Source organism: Elgaria multicarinata, chromosome 19, assembly GCF_023053635.1.
Source record: "Elgaria multicarinata webbii isolate HBS135686 ecotype San Diego chromosome 19, rElgMul1.1.pri, whole genome shotgun sequence".
NCBI classification, from domain to species: Eukaryota; Metazoa; Chordata; class Lepidosauria; order Squamata; family Anguidae; genus Elgaria; species Elgaria multicarinata.
Window position 1 is genome coordinate 17,821,698 of NC_086189.1, and position 19,621 is coordinate 17,841,318.

At 52.5% G+C, this 19,621-nt stretch overlaps 2 protein-coding genes across 4 annotated transcripts in view; one reads left to right on the forward strand and one right to left on the reverse strand.

Annotated features, from left to right (window-relative positions):
- Positions 1–635: 635 nt before the first annotated feature.
- MRPL41 (mitochondrial ribosomal protein L41) lies at positions 636–2,721 on the reverse strand. The gene has a single exon (XM_063144756.1). It carries the CDS (start codon positions 2,637–2,639, stop codon positions 2,232–2,234), a length of 408 nt encoding a protein of 135 aa, XP_063000826.1. The 5' UTR covers positions 2,640–2,721; the 3' UTR covers positions 636–2,231.
- Positions 2,722–3,116: 395 nt separating this feature from the next.
- The window catches only part of PNPLA7 (patatin like phospholipase domain containing 7), a 73,041-nt gene continuing 56,536 nt past the window's right edge, over positions 3,117–19,621 (forward strand). For 2 of the 3 annotated variants that reach the window (XM_063144965.1, XM_063144966.1), the window contains exons 1-9: positions 3,117–3,212; positions 7,665–7,739; positions 9,298–9,385; positions 10,920–11,002; positions 13,193–13,281; positions 14,555–14,695; positions 15,175–15,334; positions 16,832–16,912; positions 19,489–19,617. In XM_063144965.1, coding sequence (XP_063001035.1) covers positions 3,150–3,212; positions 7,665–7,739; positions 9,298–9,385; positions 10,920–11,002; positions 13,193–13,281; positions 14,555–14,695; positions 15,175–15,334; positions 16,832–16,912; positions 19,489–19,617 — 909 coding nt within the window. In that variant the 5' untranslated portion in view covers positions 3,117–3,149. Of the gene's footprint in view, positions 3,213–7,664; positions 7,755–9,297; positions 9,386–10,919; positions 11,003–13,192; positions 13,282–14,554; positions 14,696–15,174; positions 15,335–16,831; positions 16,913–19,488; positions 19,618–19,621 lie in introns of those variants that run through there. The other variant, XM_063144967.1, reaches the window with a different exon arrangement.

Below are 19,621 nucleotides of genomic sequence, written 5' to 3' on the forward strand. Positions count from 1 at the left end.
CACTGTAAATGATATTTGGCATTGGTGAAGCCAAGGCAGCCCTCATAATGGTTCCATATAACATTTAAGAAAACCAGGTGGCAGTAATAACGGTTCCCAATTCAGGAATGTAGCCTCTAAAGCAGAGGTGGACAGCAAATATCTCCAGATTTTCCGACTTCATCTCTGAATATTTTTGACCACTGGCCATGCTGGCAGGGGCTTTTAGGAGTTGAAGTCCAGATCATCTGGAGATCTACCTTCTGCCCACCTCTGTTCTGATGCAGACATACTTGGACCAATCAAAATTCAAAAGTCTTACACACCGTGGGTTGGATGCAGGACCTGCCTTCTGCAAGAGGACATGTCCCCTCATGGAAGGTTTCTTGACCCAATTTCTGAGTATCCACCTTCCCACCCCCACCCCCACCCCCACCCCACTGAGCAGGGTCTCCTGACTATGTGGCGTTTTCAGGGGGCTGCAGGAGCTGCCATGTGATGGAGTAAAGAACTCCACTTCTGACAGTGCAACGTAAATCTGGATCCAACCCCTTGAAGGGCCTCTATGAATATGCATCTTGTCCTATTGCCTACTTATGTAGCGAAGTGAGGTTTTAGAGCCTAAACAGCAATTCTGTCCAGATAGAAGATGAGCCTTAATATCTAAAAATCTGCCACTTTATTATTTTAACAAACATGCGAGCAGAGATTGCGGGCCACTTCCTCAGAGTCTTGAATGCCCGTCCGTGTTCGCTGTGCCAGACCTCACAAAATGGCAAGTTTTCTGAACATCTAGCAGAATTGCTTGCCAGGATAGCATGCCAACAACTTCCTACGAACAAAGCTAGGAGAGAAACATACACCAATGTGCCTCGCTACCCATCCCCTTAAAAAGCCTTTTGACTCCACAGAAGAATCTCCAAACTGCCGGAGGACACAAGATCTGAAGTATTCCCCACTTTCCAAGCACCGATTCTTTTTTGCTCTCTTTGCCCTCAATTTCTCCTTTTGCTCGCCCAGAAGTCTGGATGTCTCACGAGCCTCTTCCTTGAAGCCTCCTTGAATCTCAGACCTCAGCCTTGCCTTTTGCCGGTATTACGTCTTATCATCACATTTTGGGGGTTGATCTTTGAGTCGACTTCTTACACCAGATGGATTTTCTTTCTCTCACGAACAAGTTTTTCTGTTCTCTTTTCTTGCTTGGATATTATTCTGAGGGGTGAGTTTCTCCACCAATGTCCTTTTGGGTGCTGAATAATCCTTTTGGGTCATAATTTTTTCCCTTTTCCACTACTGCTTTTTTTTAAAAAAATGTGCTTCACAAACAATCCTAAAGCCGTTTCTTTTCTCTCTTTCCATTACTGCTTTTTTTAGGTGCTTCCAAAATCCGGTGTGGCTGTTTCTTTTTTTTTCTTTCCATTACTGCTTTTTTTAGGTGCTTCCAAAAACCGGTGCGGCCATTTCTTTTCTCTCTTTCCATTACTGCAATTTTTTAGGTGCTTCCAAAAACCGGTGTGGCCGTTTCTTTTCTCTTTCCATTCCTGCTATTTTTTAGGTGCTTCCAAAAACCGGTGTGGCCATTTCTTTTTTTTTCTTTCCATTACTGCTTTTTTTAGGTGCTTCCAAAAACCGGTGCGGCCATTTCTTTACTCTCTTTCCATTACTGCTATTTTTTAGGTGCTTCCAAAATCCGGTGTGGCCGTTTCTTTTCTCTCTTTCCATTACTGCTTTTTTTTAGGTGCTTCCAAAAACCGGTGTGACTGTTTCTTTTCTCTCTTTCCATTACTGCTTTTTTTTAGGTGCTTCCAAAAACCAGTGTGGCCATTTCTTTTTTTCTTTTCATTACTGCTATTTTTAGGTGCTTCCAAAAACCGGTGCGGCCATTTCTTTTCTCTCTTTCCATTACTGCTATTTTTTAGGTGCTTCCAAAAACCAGTGTGGCCATTTCTTTTTTTCTTTTCATTACTGCTATTTTTAGGTGCTTCCAAAAACCGGTGCGGCCGTTTCTTTTCTCTCTTTCCATTACTGCTATTTTTTAGGTGCTTCCAAAAACCAGTGTGGCCATTTCTTTTTTTCTTTTCATTACTGCTATTTTTAGGTGCTTCCAAAAACCGGTGCGGCCGTTTCTTTTCTCTCTTTCCAGTCCTTTTTTGGGGGGGAGTGGGGGGGCTTAATAAGCGTCATGTCCCGTGGCGATTCTTTCCCTTTCCTCGGGCAACGCCTCGCCCCGGGTCCCTCCTGCCTCCCCGTCGTTAGCGCACGAAGTTCTTGGGGAAGAGCGAGAAGAGCTTGCCCTCCTGGCTGGGCTCGAAGCCGTACTTCTCCAGGCGCTGCGGGTCGAAGGCGCCGGCCTTGACGTCCTTCTCGATGAGGGGGGCGGCGGTCTCTCGGAAGAGGGCGCGGGCGGTGAGGGGCGGCTCGATGCCGGCGGGGGCCCGGTAGGAGACGTAAGGCTTAAGCCGGAAGCCGCGCAGGTCCGGCACCACCAGCCGCGGCACCATCTCCCGCACCAGCACGAACTTGCGGTTGGAGGTGATGTAGCCCGCGTCCTTGGCGCCGCGGCTCTTGTAGAAAGTCCGCGGGCCCCGCTTGCTGGTCCAGGCCGCCGTGCGGTCGGCGCCGCGCACCAAGCCCCGCGCCACTTCGCCCAGCAAGCCCATCGGGAGGACTGAGGGGACGCCGCTGAGGCCTTCCCGCCTTTCAGACTGTTTTTTATTTCACCTCAGGCCCGTCTTCTCCTTCCCTCAGCCGCACATCAACACCGCTCGCTGTCATTGGCTAAACGGCGCGCAGCCAATCGCAGGCTTCTCTATTACCGCTTCGCCAATCCGGGCCAGGAGGGGAAACGGACGGGCCAATCGAAAGAAAGGGTTTATGAATAGGGGCGGGGAGACTTCTGCGGAGGCGTCGCGGAGCTCTTAGGCACGGCTCGCGCCTCTGAGTCAAGCTCTATTCCGATTGGTCAGCGAGGCGGAAGTGACGCGGGCGAAGCGCCGTAGAAGTGGCACCACCCCTGACCCTGCGCGTGACCCCTGACCCTGCCCTCAGGGCTCGCTCTCCTCAGGGAGAAGGACCGTTGGCGTCTCCCTCGCGCCCCCTCCTCCTCCCCCTCCCCTCCCCTCCCTCCCTCCCTCCCTGAGGCGGCCCTGGCTGCCTGCAGAGACCCGGCCATGGGGGCCGCCGCCGCCGCCGCCGCCGCCGCCGCCTCCGCCTCGCCCCCCTCCGACCCGCAGGTACGTGGCCTCCTCCCTCCCTCCCTGCCTCCCTCCGCGCCCCCCTCCGCCTCGTCCTCCTGCCTCTGCTTACGACGCCTTCGCCCTCCCGGCCCTGAGGGAAGCGGCTTGGAGCAGCCTCCCCCGGTCCAGGTATTTCCCACTCCCACTCCCATCAGCCCCAGCCACCAGGAGTCAGGAATGCTGGGAGATGTAGTCGTGTGTCCCCCTCTCTCCAAAAACACACACACTCCTTGAGGTCACCACGGAAGGAAGGCTGCGATATTTTAGGGAGGGGAATTTGGTACTTTCCAGGTATTTCCGACTCCCACTCCCATCAGCCCCAGACAGTATGAGTCAGGAATGCTGGGAGTTGTAGTCGTGCTCCCCCCCCCTCCAAAAACACACACACTCCTTGAGGTCACCACGGAAGGAAGGCTGTGATATTTTAGGGGTGGGGAATTTAGTACTTTCCAGGTATTTCTGACTTCCACCCCTATCAGCCCCAGCCAGCATGAGACAGGAATGCTGGGAGTTGTAGTCGTTGTCCCCCTCAAACCCCCCCCCCAAAAAAAACCCACCACTCCTTGCGGTCAGTACTTCTTGTGGCAGTGAGTTCCATAGTTTAACTCTGCGCTTGTGTGAAGAAGTCGTTCCTTTACTCTATCCTGAATCTCCCACCAAACAGCTTCCTGGGATAATGACCCCTTCGGGTTCTAATATTATGGGAGAGGGAGAAAAAGTGTCTCCCGTTCCACATTCTCCACACCAGGCATGATTTTGTACACCTCCAACTAAATGCACGAGGTAGATATCCAGAAGCTTTGTCCTTTCATTCTCATAGCCCCAGCCAACATGGCCAACCGTCAGGAATGCTGGGCACTGTAGTCCCCAAAAAGCCTCCTGGAGGACATCAGGCTGGGTTAGGTGTTACTCCTTTGCATGTCTACTCAGCAGTCCCTTTGAGATTCATGGGGCTTGCTCCCGGGTAATTGGAGACAGGATTGCAGCTGGACATGCCACAAGAGTTGCGGGTGTTGTTTTTACTCTTAGCGTAGTCCCCTATAAAGACAGCCCCTTTAAACAACAGCCTTCCCCACCCTGGTGCACTCTAGAATTGTTGGACTGCAACTCCCATTATCCTCAGCCAGCATGGAATTGATGGGAGTTTCACTCCGCACTTCTGAAGGGCACCAGGTGGTGGTGGGAAGGGGTTTTTCCCCTCCCTTTTTTTAAGTCTAAAGGGAGGGATACCATACTTGGTTGACACCTCCTGCTATTACATTTAACTTTTTCTGCTGCTAGAATTTATCGAGAGCTTTTGCCACGGGATTGCTTGGAATAGAGAGAGACGCCCGTCTGCATAGAGGCAGGAAAACTTTCGGAGCCGCACACTGCAGTGGTTGTGGGCTCTGGTCCTCCAATTGTGTGTCCGTTCACTTCACTCTTAGCTTCCAGTGCAAAGCGTGTAGAAGGATAGCAGGGGTTTTAATTCTGGGCCAAGGGAAAGAATGCCAGTCGTGCGGTGAGTCACTTTCTTTCAGTCTGGCCTACCTCACAGGGGTGTTAGGCGGATTTCCCGGAGACTCTAGCCATTAGGCATGTTGAACCAGGACGAGGCAGAGCCGGGTTCAGATCTCCAAGTCAGCCTTGAAGCTCGCTGGGTATCTTGGGAAAGTCGTTCTCTCTGTATCTCACAGCTTAGCCGACCTCAAAGGGTTATTGTGAGGGTAACGTGAGAGTGTGTGACAGAGAAAGAGTTGTGATGCTCAGGGAATACCAGCCACACTGGCCCTGCCATCTAGTCTGCTATCCTGTTTCTCACAGAGACCGGCCAGATGTTGGCAGGGAACACACAAGCAACACTGTTCCTGGTTTCATGTCCCTCAGCATGTACTAGTCCAAGATGAACTGTATTTGAATATGGAGGTTTCATTTAGCTATCATGGCTAGTAACTGTTATTGGAACTACCCTTTATAGCAGAGCTAGAGAACTTTTGACTTCAATCCTTGCTAGCCGTTGGCATCGAGCGTTAAAAATTCCAGCCAGCCAGAATAGATAATCCCACTCTACATATGTATTGCTGGATTTTCACCAATTGCGTGGTTGATTTTATTTTAAATTTGTGGTGTTCTTGGCAGCCTTAGCAAAAGGAGGGGTGTACGGAAATATAAACAAACACCAGAGTAGGAGAAAGCAAAGTGCTGGCGGATTGTACTCCCCCGCCCTGCAGTTTGGCAAGGCACTCTACGCATGTGCAGAGGTGCTGCCCCCGGGCTCTTGAAAAGAAGATTTGTGAATTTTTGCTTATCAGTTAATGAGTTCTCCGCTTTTAAACTCTTTCTTAAGTGTGTATTGCACCCTAAGTGTACAAAGTAAACAAGAAGTCCTGTCTCAGGCTGTATATTATTGATTTGTAGTCCTTTTTTAAAGTGTTTCTGTTTATATTTCAACACTTACATCCCACCTTTGCCAAGCACACAGTAGGTTTAAAATAAAACCAATGACATAATTCGTTAAAATCCCCCAACAGCCATCCATATGTCTGCTCTGGCTGGCTGGAAGTTCTGGTGCGGTGGGCCGGGGAAGCCATATGGAAAAAGCCCACTGTTGGCAGAGTGAGGCTTTTTCACTAATTATTTCTCTAGTCCTCTTCAGTATATAAACTTAGCTAGAAAGTTGCCTCATCCCAGGAAGTTTTTGTTGTTGTTTATGTCTATAACACCACCTAATATACCAACTGCTTTGCAACTATATCACTTACTTTGAGACACCCACACGGGGCTTCCTGGTGAGCATTGTAGGAGAGCGGATAAACCTGTCGCTCAGTGAGCTCCTCCTTCTTCCCTTCCCACCTTTGAAAAAGAGCACAAAGACATCTCTGTTTTCCAGGTGTGCTTAGAGGCGCCGCTGTTGTTTAAACCTCTTTGTTTTTTCTGTCCCCCTGTCGCTTCCACACGGCTTTCAGACGGTCCTGTTGTATCTTTATCACATTTTAAGCCAAGCGTCCAAAGCACCAGCTGCTGAGGCGGTCGGCGTTTATGCTACAATTGCTTTCCCCCCTCCAGATTGTATGTGCCAGTTTCTGTTGAGTAACAAATGCGCTCCCAAAGCTGAAACTTACCTTTTAATCGTGCTGGTGTGATTGCCACCACCCTGTCTTGCCGTCCAGAGAAAACGGATCTTGCAACCTTGCTAACGTGTTCCCTCGTGGTTTCCTTCCCTCAAACAATCCTACCCTTTCTCCCTCGCCGCTCTTTATGCCTGGAACTGACTCTCAGAACACCTCCCTGACGCCACCTCTCCGTTTTCGTATCACTCCGCAAAAGCCACCTTTTCTGTGAAGCTTTTGGTGCTATCTTCTCGTTCTCATGACATACCGCAACTAACTGTAACTGAAATAAGTAAGTGTGCACACTGCTTACCCCTGCCTTCATTTTCTCCCCTTCCCCAGTTATCTTCCTTGTGTCTTTCTATAGATTGTAACACCCCCTGAGGCACGTCGCTGTCCTCTTGCGTTTTGTAAAGTGCTGTGCACCTAGATGGCACTATGCTAACAATAACAATAATAATGTACCAAATGGCAAATTTCTGATGACTCTTAGCCTTTGGGAATTGTGATATTGTATGACAATAAACGTACACGTTAACGAACCGAACTGTGAGAGTGTGTTTTCTGGGTTTGTATTCTAGAGCCGATGGCTTCTCCTGCGGTGTACTGGTTTGTAAATAAAAAGGGTTGATGAAGAAGCTGGTGGCTTTGCCTGCAGTTTTAAGTGTTGTGGCATAAAAAGCAGGCTCTTAAGGGTTTTTTCTTTCCCTGCCTCCCTCCCCCAACCTCTTGTAATCCACCTGTAGATGGCATATGGGCATTAGCTGTTCAGTCAGTTCTTGGAATTGTACACACTGAGGGTCAGGGTGTGTATTTGCTGTACTAATATATACCAAGCCCTTTGGGCGGGCCCCGAAATAGCTCTTTGGATCCTGTCCCAGATCTCCATGCCAGAGGTGAAGGAGAGAATCTCTTAAGATCGCCAGCCTATCCATTCCAGAAACGAATTCCTTCCTAGTTCTTAACGGGTAGGTAGATCATACTATGGGAGCAATCCCTAGCTGACTATTTGAGACATTCCAAACCACCCGAGTACCAGAAAGCTTAAACTGCATTTATCCTGGCTCCAGAGGGCAGAAGCAGAGTTTCAGGTGAGGAGAAACCTTCCCCTCGTCCCCCAGCAGTATCTTCAACTAACTATGAAAGCCTCAACATAGGATTCAGGTCTGATTTTTAGAACAACTTGGACTCGCCTGTCCTCTAGTCGATTCTCTTTAGAGGTCTTCTCCCGCCCCCCCTTTCAGTCCAGAGTTTAAGCCAACTCAACCTTTGCTTCGCAAACTCTCGTCTCTAGACCTTTGGGGACAGGGAGCCCCTCCCTTCAATCCCGTGTTATACCTCTGGTGTTTTCGTCCTTTAGGTCGTCTTCCAAACAAATTCAGACCTAAGCACGCGGCTTCTCCAGTTCGTGGAAGACAGAATGCAGACTACGATGGTAACGTTTTAGCCTGTATGTGTTGTGTTTTACTCTTAGACGCTTCTGCAAGGCAGCGTCGCCGAGTCGAGGCCTTGCACGGCACTTTCTCCCAAGACAACCTGGCTTCAGGTTCCTCCTATGCAGCGCCTAGTCCATTGCTGTCTGAAGTGTTAAGGGGGCGACGCTTGCGTTTTGTTTTTTCCTTGGCGCTGGGCAAATCGGGAGTTCGTTGCGGAGAAGCTAAGGCTCAGAACTGCGAGTTAATGTATCCTGGGGCCCACACCTTTTGCCTGGCCTTGTGGTGGGGATCAAACTTGCAGTCGCCAGCACCACGGCCCTCCTCCTGGGGGGGGGGGCGGTCTCTTCTCCATGATCTCGCACTGTGGCTCCCCCAAATGCAGCTCAACTCTGGAGCCAGGGATGCAGAGAATCACTCTCCTCTCCATCTTGGGGGAGATTGTGCCCACAGTTGTGCTCAAAAGCTTAGTGCAGCCTGGCTGGGGCAGGCTGGGAAATGTAGTCCACATTTCAGTGGCGGAGCCCCCTGCTTTGCAGGTGGGAAGTCCCAGGTTCGATCCCCCCCCCCCGGCAACATCTCCTGCCTGAAACCCTGGAGAGGCCGCTGCTGCCAGTCCGGGTCGGCCACGCCGGGCCGAATGGACCAAGGGTCTGGGTCTGGAGGGCACCCAGCTGGCCCAGTGCAATGGCAGGGATGATCCTTGCCCCTGCTCCAAGGTTGGGACTGGGAGAGCAACAGCACAGCCATGCAATTGTGGATCCTTTAGATTCGCGATTTAAAATAGCAACGAACCAAAGCTTACGAGAGTCAGAAGAGCCCTGCTGGATCCGACCGCGGGTCCATCTAGCCCAGCGCTCTGTTCCCTCAGTGGCCCACCAGCTCCTTTCGCCCCGCTCTTGCCAGGGAACTCTGTAGCCAGTGGGAAAAGTCAACTCAACGGGAAACTCTACGGAGCCTGCCACAGGAACTCCCCTCTGCACGGCCTGGATATTCATCCACTCTGGAGTGTCTTCCAAAAGAAAGTCCGCTGGGGCGTGGAGTTTTCCCACCAAACTACGTGTTTCTCAACGGCGGTGTGAAAACTCCACCGTGGAGTTCTAAAACCACCATTGAGAAACGTGTTGTCTGGACTGGGCCAATGAAAGAAATGGGCAATGCAGGTGGATCTAAACCAGGGCGGTGAAAGGGGGCTTCACTGCCTCCGCTGTGGAGGATGGGGCATTGCTGCTGCTGGAGGCAGTTGGGACAAGAAGGCTGATAGAAGCCCTCTCCTCCTCCTCCTCCTCCTCCTCCTAGGCCAGGGTTGGGTAAGTTGTGGCCCTCCGGAGTTTGGACCTACAACTCCCATCAGCATGAGCAATGGTCTTGGGAACTGTGGCCCTCCAGACGTTCTGGCTCTCAACTTGCTGCTCACATCCTAAGCCGTGGAACGGCCAGGCGCATCGTGGGGCTACAGCTCTTTGCTTCAATCTGAGCATTTCCCAGCGTGCCTGAAGCCAGGCTTTGAAGAGCGGTGCCTAAGACTCGTCTCCCTTGTCTCGCTTCTTCCCTCCACAGCTAACCGGGATGGTCATTGGCGCCGCCGTTGCCTTGTCGCTTATCGGAATCGTGGTGTATTTTGTTTACAGGAAGGTCAAGGATTCGAGTAAGTTGAGCTCGCTTTGCTTGCTAGTTCCCGGGCAAATGCACTGCAGCAGGCCTGGGCTTGCTCATAGGTGGCTCTTGCATGATACTAATGTACGGTGGGAGCGTGTCGCTTGCACACGAGGTGCCAGTGCCCCCCAGTTGCGCTACTATGGGATTTAGCCCACTTCCTTCTCAGTCTGGTGGGCGTTTCACTGCTTCCCCGACAGACTCGGCATTCATTTTATTTGTTTAAACTATCAGTCCATCAACCTTTATTTACAGTCAACAGGCCATTAGTGCAACTTGTTAAAGCGACACCTATAAGGACATATTAATAAAATAAAGACGTGCAAAGTCATTGAGGAACTGAACAGTAAATTTGTCTCCGCAAGGAGTATGCCAATCATCAGTGCTCTAGTGTGGATAACCAGGTTCAGGATATGGTTTACCTAAAGATGCCAGGTGGCATTTGCCTCTCCTCCCGCTTCTGCCGGAGAGAAGCGTCACGTCCGAGTCCCTGGGGTATGCGGCATTTAGAAAGGGTTCCGATAATGAATATGAGGCATCAGCTGCTGCTGCCGTTCGCATCTTGGTGATCACGGTGCTGCCTTGGCTTCCTGTCAAATTCCAGCAGTTATTTTTATTTTAATTTCTTGTTTATTGTCCCAAACTATTTATAAGCAGCTCTTCAGAGGGGCAGCTTCACAAAGTGACGGAGATCCAAACAAATGTCATCTAATACCTTTTTTGGCAGCCTTTCAGGCGGCTCACAGCGACACAATACGTAAAAACAGTTAAAATATTAAAAGCGATAAAAAAATATATGAGCACAATAAAACAGCAATAAAAACAACAATAAAACCAGCAACAGCAGCAATAACGTCAGTCCTATCAAGAGAAGGCTGGGATAAAATAATACGTTTCCAAGGCCTTCTTGAAAGCCTGCCGTGACAGAGCATTGCGGACCTCCAGTGGCAGCTTGTTCCAAAGGTGCGGGGCCACTGCAGAGAAGGCCCTCTCACGCGTGATCACCCACCTAACTGCGCTCACGGGTGGGCAAATGAGAAGGGCCTCTCTTTCTGATGGTAAAGCGCGGGCCGGCTGATATGGGTGAAGGCGGTTCTTCCGTTTAAGGCTTGAAAGGCCAAAAGCAGCACTTTGAATTGGGCTCAGAAACGTGCCGGTAACCGGTGCCACCTGATCACCTGCCCTCTCTGAGCGCACCAGCCACGCCGAGACCGAGGAGGTGGCGCACTGTGCTCCTTGCGCTCACCCTCTGGCCGGCCGCTCAAGTTGGGAAAGCGAATCAGTGGCAAGGAGGACGCGGAGGCCCAGTGGAGGGGGTATTGCCAAACCCTCCCTCCTCTGGTCTCAAGACCTCGGTGGATGTCCAACCTTCTGCGGGGTGTCTCAGCCTCTCGTTTCTCCGCTTGCGCCTCTGCTACGGGGAGGGGTGTGTGCAGTTCCGTGCAGCAGGCCCCGCCTGGCGGTTTTTAGGCTCCCGGCCTTCGCGAACGGGCTACGGGATGACGCGGCTCTTGCTGTCTTTTCAGAGCAACCTCAGGCCCATGTGCCTCAGTACCGGTTCCGCAAGAGGGACAAGGTCATGTTCTACGGCCGCAAGATCATGCGAAAGGTAAGCCGCCCCACAAACGGGCTGGGGCCAGCGGCCAGCTCGGCCCGAGAGGGAGGTCGCAGCGGCCGGTGCCGGTGCAAACGGGGACTCCTGGCTGGCAGCTGATTTGATGCATGGCCTGCAAGGAGAACTGCATCTCTCCCATCCCCAACTCTCTGTGAGAGAGAAAAAACGCTGGAGGATTGTGTGTGCGCGTGCGTGCTTGCGAGTTCTATCATGGCTAATCGCACTTTCCTCCCTGCTCGTCTTTCTCACTGGTTTTGCCAAGAGTCCCGGGCGCAGCCCTGTAAAGCGTTTGCCCGCAGGGATCCCTCTGAAAAACGAGGAAGACGCCTCTTGGGTGCTTGTTCAGCCCTTGCCATTGAGCCAAGGGAGATGACTTTAGATCTCGAAGGATGCCCGGGGGGGGGGGGGGAGAAGGAGGCCGAGTAGTTGCTAAGCAACCGGGGACAGTCTTTATCCGCTTCCACACACGCTTCCCCATACGCAGATTTACCGGGGAGAAGCAGGGGGGAGGCTGTGCCCAGGCACACATGCTCCTGGGATCCCCTTAGATCAGGGGTGGGCAGCATGCGCCCCTTCAGATGTCTCGGTCTACATCTCCCATGTGCCTTAGCCAGCGTCGCCAGTGCTGAAGGCTGATGGGAGTTGTAGATGAAGTTGCCCACCCCTGCTTTAGGGTTATTAGCCCCCGCCCCCTCTAGAAATGCAGGATCAGGTGGGGAGATGATTTGGGAGCTGGGAGGAAGGGCGACTTACTGAAATCACTCGGCTGTTAAGCCCAGGAGCCAACCGGCCGGCCGCAAGGGCACTCCTGAAATCCACGTGGCTTTTCCTACAAGCTGGTCTTTCCTGGAGGCTGGGAAATGGGTTAGTAGATCTCCCGGGGCTGTCAGTACTCACGTTCTTCCAAGAGGTGGCGCTCCGCACGCTGCCATGAAGGCTGCCGGGCACGTTGCCATCCTCTGTCGGCAAGGGCTCCCTCGCCGGTGACGGTTTCCCGGCATGCTGGTGAAATGTCACCTCCTGTGATACGCGCAGGGAATGGAAAGGGTTGTCCTCCAAGACAGAAAAATCCAGTTCGGCTCCCAAAACCGCTTTACAGGCCGAAGGGGGACAGTTTTCCTGATGATGCCGAGATCCACCACATTGCAGCTGAAACACCTTAAAAATCCCTTATCCATCTGGGAACCACTTACTGAGTTATCGCATCAGTAATATTTATTTATTTATTGCATTTATATACCGCCCCCCCATAGGTGAAGCTCTCTGGGCGGTTTACAAAAGTTTAAAACAGTAAACATCAAAAACAAATATAAAACGTTTAGAAACATAAAAAGCACAAAAACAACAGTATCTGTAAATCATCGCCTCCGTACTCTTAACCACGCCTGGGTGGCTCAAGTTTTCTTCCCATTCTCCCTCTTCCCTTCCGCCATTCTCTTTCTGCATTTCCTGTTGTAATTTGTGTGTGTGTGTGTGTGTGTGTCGTTGTTTGTGGTGGGTGGCTGCATCTGGGGAGAACAGAAAACATGGACTTTGCTAGGGGTCAGTTGCCAGCCCGTCTGGGAACGTTCATTTTAAAAGTGGAATAGAATGTTTGCTGATAACGACCAACCCAAGGGCCTTTGGTTTGGCATTTCAGAGAAAATATATCTTGCCGTTTTCTCGTCTCACTCGCCACAGTTGTACCAGGACTTCACTCGTATAGGGACATGCTGCGGACTTATAACGGGGGTGTTGAACCTCTGGCCCGTGGGCCAAATCTGGCACACCTGGGTTCTGAATCTGGCCCTCTGGCATTCCCCAGACTGCCACATTTCCTTCCCCTCGACTGCCGTTCATTTGGTGCTTTCTCGGCTGGTGTGCGGTTCCCCCCCCCCCCAAAAAAAAGATTGAAATGCCTCTCCGAAGGTTTCGCGACCGACAGTGAAAGCTTTAAGCTAAAACAGGCTGGTATTTTAGCCCCACCCTTTCTTCCTTCGGCCCCACCCACCACGGAAATGTGGCTCCTGTGAGCCTCTCTGAAATGGAATCCGACCCCCGGGCTGAAAGAGGTTCAACAGCTCTGCTCTATATGCTTTCTGTCTGCCGGCACGGAGCTGCACGGTTGTTGCTTTCGGGCCCTGACGTGTTTCTCTTGCACCCACCTCTGCGGCCCAGATTTCAGGAGACCTTGCTTTCTTCTAGGTCACAACTCTGCCAAACTCCCTGGTCGGAAACACGGTGCCCCGGCAGCGGATGCGCAAAAGGGCTAAAGTCTTGTCCTTGGCGAAGAGGTATGGGGGGGGGGGGGTAGGTGGTCGGCCGTTCTGTCACTTGGCTGGCTTGCGTTAGCTGGTGGCGGGCTGAAGGTTTCTGTTTCAAGGGCTTTAAAAAAAAAGTGACTCAGGAAACCAGGTCTCACTGCCCTTTGGTGATGGCAGCAAAGTTCATTCCCCAAACCAAAGTAGCCACAGTTAGCCTCCAAAGCAGGGTTGGAAGCACACTTCAAAGCAATTTGCACAGGGCCAAATGTAGCAGTTTTTTAAAAATATAACTTGCTATTTGTTAAAAAAAATAATTGACAGTCAGGAACACAGAATAATGGGCTCAAGTTGCAGGAAGCCAGATTCCGGCTGCACATCAGGAAAAACTTCCTGACTGTTAGAGCAGTATGACAATGGAACCAGTGACCTAGGGAGGTTGTGGGCTCTCCCACACTAGAGGCCTTCAAGAGGCAGCTGGACAGCCATCTGTCAGGGATGCTTTCAGGTGGATTCCTGCATGGAGCAGGGGGTTGGACTTGATGGCCTTGTAGGACCCTTCCAATTCTACTATTCTATGATTCTATGAATCCTTGCTGATCTGCAAATCACCTAGTCGATAGTTTCGTCAGCAAGGGGCTGCAGCTTCGTGGTCAAGTAGGTCCTCACCACTTCTAGGTATGGTTGGAAAAACTTGCTGAAACCGTGGAGAGGCAATGCTGCCAGTCAGTGTCATCAGTACTGGGCTAGAGGGACCCCTGGTCTCACTCAGTTGGTCTGTTCGCACATCACGACAAGCCGCCATGGTTCAATTATCCGTGGGACTCTGTGATGCCCGCTGCCAGCCATTTTGCTTACGCACACCATGGTGGAGGTGCATGGCGGTTCAGGACGTGCGAACCCAGCGAGGGTGGGTTGTTTCTGCAGTTAGCAACCCCTCCACAACCCTAAAACAGCCCACGGGTTACGGGTGGTTAACCATGCCAACAACTCAACATCCCTGGGTTCGCAGGCTGCGACTACCTGCCGTGGCTTGCATTTGCGGCCGGCGCACGTCATGGAGTCCCGTAAATGAATTGAACCGTTGTGCAAACTAGGTCAGTCAACTTCTGATGCCCCTGTCGACTTTAGGCTGACTTGATCAAGCTTAGAGCAACAGCCGATTCAGGCAGGCAGCAGAGCCGGGTTGGTCCAGGTTAGAAGCGCCGCATGGTCTGGATGAGGACAGGAAGGAGACAGGGGGGCGCCTGTGCTCTTCAGCGGTAAGGATGATGGGGGAGCAGCCGTTCTGCTTCATTCCTTTCAGGATCCTGCGTTTCAAGAAGGAGTCCCCGACGCTCCAGCCCAAAGAGCCGCCTCCCTCCCTGCTGGAGGCCGACTTGACGGAGTTTGACGTGAAGAATTCCCACCTGCCCTCCGAAGTCCTTTACATGCTGAAGAACGTCAGGTAGGAGTGAAAGTGACAAGACAGCCCTGGATGGCAGGGTGGTGGTTTTTTTGGTAAAATAATGGCTTACCTTCGTTAAGGGTTTGCATAACGATCGGGTTTGACGTGATTTGATTTGAGAGGAACCTGGATTGATGCACTGCTCGCGTTCTGCTGGGACGCCCGATTTGCCAGCCGCGAGCGGACAAGCACCACCGGGAGGTTCATAACCAGGGCGGGATGTCAATAATGTTGACGGTTGATGCCCTGCATCTGGTCCCTTTGAGGAGGAGGAGAAGAGAAGGGGGGAAAGCGCCACAAAACAAATGCGGAAGGAGGGATTTGAATTTCTTTTAAACTGGCTCTCGCCTGCGTTTGTTGTCTCCCATACTAAATGCTGTGTTGCCACGCTTTCGCCGTATAAAGCAACTCTGCTATGAGACACGCTAGACCTTGCCAACGTTCCCATTGCCTGTGCATGTCTCTTTTCCCTCCGGCAGGGTCCTTGGGCACTTTGAGAAGCCTCTTTTCCTGGAGCTGTGCAAGCACATGGTTTTCGTGCAGCTGCACGAAGGGGAATACATCTTCCGCCCGGGGCAGCTGGACAACAGCATTTATGTGGTGCAGGACGGCAAGCTGGAAGTCTGCATCCAAGAGAGTGTAAGAAGCAGATTCTGAGATCCAAAGCCAGGTTTTGCATGTTCTGCAGCAGCCGTGCCCCCACTCTGTGTTGGACTGGAGCTCCCGTGGAATTCTGGGAGCTGTAGTCCAACACAGCTGGAGGGCCCGAGGTCGGGGAAGCCTGCTCCACAGCATTAACTGGTAAAAGCTTTGCCTGGACTGTACCACTCCCGCCTGCCAAAGCCACGGTGGGATGGGAGATTTCATGTTGGATGCTCCATTATGGGAAAACTCCCTGCATGTAGAAAAATAGAGGGTCAGGGAGAATTCTCGGGTGCTCCTTCTCTCTGACATGCTGACTTACTAAGTACCAGTGGGGCTTCCCCCCCCATCATGAGGTGGGATGGGGGGCTTCAAACTTTCCCACCCCACCCTATCCTTTAGCCTGACTATGATTCAGCCCAGGCAAAGTGTTCTTCGGCGGCACAGGCTGGGCCTGAGTCATGCCATGGTATGAAACGGACCCTCTGGGCCATTTCTGGACTCTTCCCCAGGCTGACTCCCAGCTCTGCAAACGGTGCCGGGCTTTATTCTTGCCCAGGGCTACCGTTTGTGTACAGAAGTCTCCCGGTGGCCAGGAGCAGGACTGCCCTTGCCGTTCCGCCGGGGAGAGAGCTCCCCTCGCTTCCGGTAGCCTCGGAGGCCGTTCCCCCGTCCTCGGGTCGTCCGAAACGCAGTGCTCAAAGCGGAACGGCTATGAAAAGCCTCAAGGGCACCACCGGCCGTCAATTCTAAGCCTACTGACCCATCCTCTTTCCGGTTCGCCGGGCTTCAGTACCGTGACTGCAGACAGCGGGACAAGCGATTCACAAAGCAGATGTGTTGGACTGGAAATGCTGGGGGTTGCAGTCCAGCACATCTGGAGGTCCCTAGCTGGGGGAGGCCTGGAGTGGTGGCAGTTTCCTCGTTTCGTAGATTTAGCTCCCACTTTCCCACGGTTTAGATCCGGGCCGGTCAATTCACGGGGGTGGTTTTTCAGCAAAGTTGCAGACCCAGGTGGCTTCTGGGAGTGTGGCTTCGCTTGAAAACAAGACGCCTCCTCCTCCTCACCCCTACCCCCACCAGGCCTTGTTTTAAAGCAAAAGGGTTGGTTTGTCACTGCGCTGCTGAATTTTGGGGTGAGTGGGGGGGGGGCACAAAATAGACCAGGGGTGATTGCAGGCGTGTGGAAAAGAGTCTGCCTTTCTTCTCTTCCCTGACGGAAAGAGATGCCCAACACACTAAAATGTGCAGTTGTAGCACCCAAGTCCTACGAGAGGAGGCGAACGAGCTTCGCAATAGACATCCGGCTGATCTCGGATCGCGTCTCTGTCTCGAATTAACCCGCAGCCCCACCTTCCCCAGCCTGGCGCCTTCTAGATCGGTTGGCCTCCATCTCCCACAATCCTCAGCTACCACGGCGGGCTTGGGATTGAGGAAGGCCACGGCAAGCAGTGCGTGACGCCCCTGTTCCTTTTTCTCCTGCACCCCACTTAGGATGGCACAGAGATGGTGGTTAAAGAGGTCCTGGCGGGAGACAGCGTCCACAGCCTCCTCAGCATCCTGGACGTCATCACGGTGAGCCCCCGTGCCTGCCGCTGGGATCCCGGCCCGTGGCTTGGCTGCCGTTTGGTGGGACGCTTGGCCTGCCTGTGGCCTGAATGGGGAGGCCGGGATGGCCGGCTTCACAAAGGAACGAACATGGCCGTTTTTGCTGAACAGCTTTTGCGCAGAGCAGGGAGCCGGAAGCTGGCAAGCCGACCCTCCGAGCAGTGCCTGCCCTCTTCCGCTTGGGAACTATTCCGCTAAGAACATCAGAAATGCTTGGCTGCATTGGACTGTCCGTCCTGCTTCCCGCAGCGGCCAACCGGCTGTCTTCAGGAAACCCATGAACAGGGCTTGAAGGCGGTAACCCACTTCTGCTGTGCCCTCTGGAATCCGTATTCCAGGGGTGTCCGACCTCTTTCACCCCGAGGGCCAAATTCCATTTCAGAGAAGCTCTCGGAGGCCGCGTTCCTGTGGTGGGAGGAGCCAGAGGCAAAAGAGGGCAGGGCCGAGAACCCACAAAATGCCAGCCTGTGTTATGCTTACAGCTCTTCTTGCCAGCAGCTCAAGCCTTAGGAGAGGCATTTCAACCTTTGAGAATTGGGGTGGGCAGACACTGCACACAAGCCGGGAACAACCCCCCCCTCCCCAATGACCAGTGGTGGGGAGAAAGGGGCTTGGGCTGGGGGCAGGAGGTGTGGCCTTCTGACAGCTTCCAGAGGGCTGGATTTGTCCTCTGGGGTTTTCCACTCCTTGAAGATTTGAAGGCGTTCTGTCTCTAAACAGGGAGGTTTGGAAGTGGGAAGTTTTTCCTTTCCTGCTCACTTTGAGGGAGTTCTTAACTCACCCTAGGCGAGTGAACCTCTCTTCAAGCCCGTGTTCCTTACCCGGCCTGTCTGCCTTCTGTGTTCAGACCCAGTATCTTCCACTCCACGCAAGAGTCTGTCAGCCGCTGGGAGCCTTAATGTGTAAGCCTTCAGGCTCCTGCCTTGGGCTTATTACTTAGTCAATTTATTTTTTTTAATCTCCTTTAATTAAGAATTGATCAGCCAGCTGGGAGCGCAGCCGCTAGACTGCATGAAACGGGCGGATGACTTTCATTTTCCCCTGGCTGTGGAGAGAATGCGTTCCGGCGAAAGCTTTTTGGGGGTTGAACGCCGGGAGGCAGGAATGAGTTGGGACTGGAAAATCCACGCTCCCTGGGCAGCTGTTAAATAGAGATGCAGGAACAAGACAGATGATGAGTACAAAGCACCATTGTACCGCCGCTCTTGCAAGGCGTGAACACCGAATTTTAAACCCACAAAAGAAACCTGCCAAGATATTTCTTCCCTCTCTCTTTTTTCCCTGGCTACCGGGAGAGCCAAAGACTTGTGGATGATAACCAGGAACCAAGTGGCGGAGCCAGTTTAGGGGTAAAAATACGGAGCCTTTCCCCACCAGGCTTAAAAAATTGCCATTACCCTGGTCGCCTCTGGCGAGCCTTAAAATCTATTCCAGGCAATCAGGCTAGGGAAAGTGCCTTGTATATTGGCAGGGAGTTGGTGGTTGTAAAAGGCTAAGTATTTGAGCGCACCGGCCAGTATCAAAAAGACACACACGTTTCTCAGTCAGGTGCCAGAATGAAGGACAGGCAAGCTCCTTCGAACTGCGAGAGAGCCTGATTAATGCCGCATCCCAGCCTCGTCTTTGCGGCCAGGGCCCTGCTTCCGGATCAAGGGGGATGCTTCTGGGATTTCCCCTGCACTTCTCCACCACACTCTTGCGGTGAGGTTGCTGCCTGAACAACGGCAGGAAAACGGAGCTTCGTGGAGCTTTGAAGCGCACAAGGCAGTAGGAGGCCTCCGATCAAGCGGCTTTTGTTCCGCCAGGCGGCTAGAGCTTCCCTTTACGGCGCACGCTTGATGTATTGATCGAATGCGCCTGTTGGAAGTTCGGAACGTACGGATTGTGGAGGAATCAAACATGAATCCCCGATTCCTGCAGGGCTTGTTTTAGACCCACCTCCGGAGGGACGGACCATCACTTCCTGAGGAACGAGGTGCTGACAGATATGAAACCTTTCGCTTGGATTGATAGCAGGAATCGGTAAAACAGGGACTTGCTACCGTATTAAGGAAATGAGCAAAGCCATCTCTGAGTTGAAAAGCCATCTCTGTGCTCATGTCTCTTTCTCGTGTGAACTGGCTGAATAAGAACCTGAGAAGAGCCCTGCTGAATCAGACCAAGGGTCCATCTAGTCCAGCACTTAGTTCACCCAGTGGCCCACCAGCTGTCGACCAGGGACCCACAAAGCAGGACATGGTGCAACAGCCCCCTCCCACCCATGTTCCCCAGCCACTGGTGCATATAGGCATACGGCCTCCGATACTGGAGGTAGCACGCAGCCATCAGGGCTAGTAGCCACGGATGGCCACCGCCTCCCTTGGTCTGATCCGACAGGGCTCTTTTTATGTACTTATGTACATGATCTAAAGCCTACAAAGCGTTTATGTAAGTCCCTAGAACAGCAAACGCAACAGCAACAACATGTATCTACCACAGGGTGAAGCGATTGGGGCGAGGCAATCCGGGACGTGATCGAAAAGGTCTCTGTTCTCTGCCCGCAGGGTCACCCCGCTCCGTACAAAACGGTTTCCGCCCGAGCCGCGACGCCGTCCACCATCCTCCGTCTCCCAGCCAACGCCTTCCAGGATGTCTTCCAGAAATACCCCGAGACGCTCGTGAGGGTGGTGCAGGTGA

Bases quoted from the DNA above. Each gene is read 5' to 3' on its own strand.
- MRPL41 (XM_063144756.1), bottom strand. From the start codon at position 2,639: ATGGGCTTGCTGGGCGAAGTGGCGCGGGGCTTGGTGCGCGGCGCCGAC.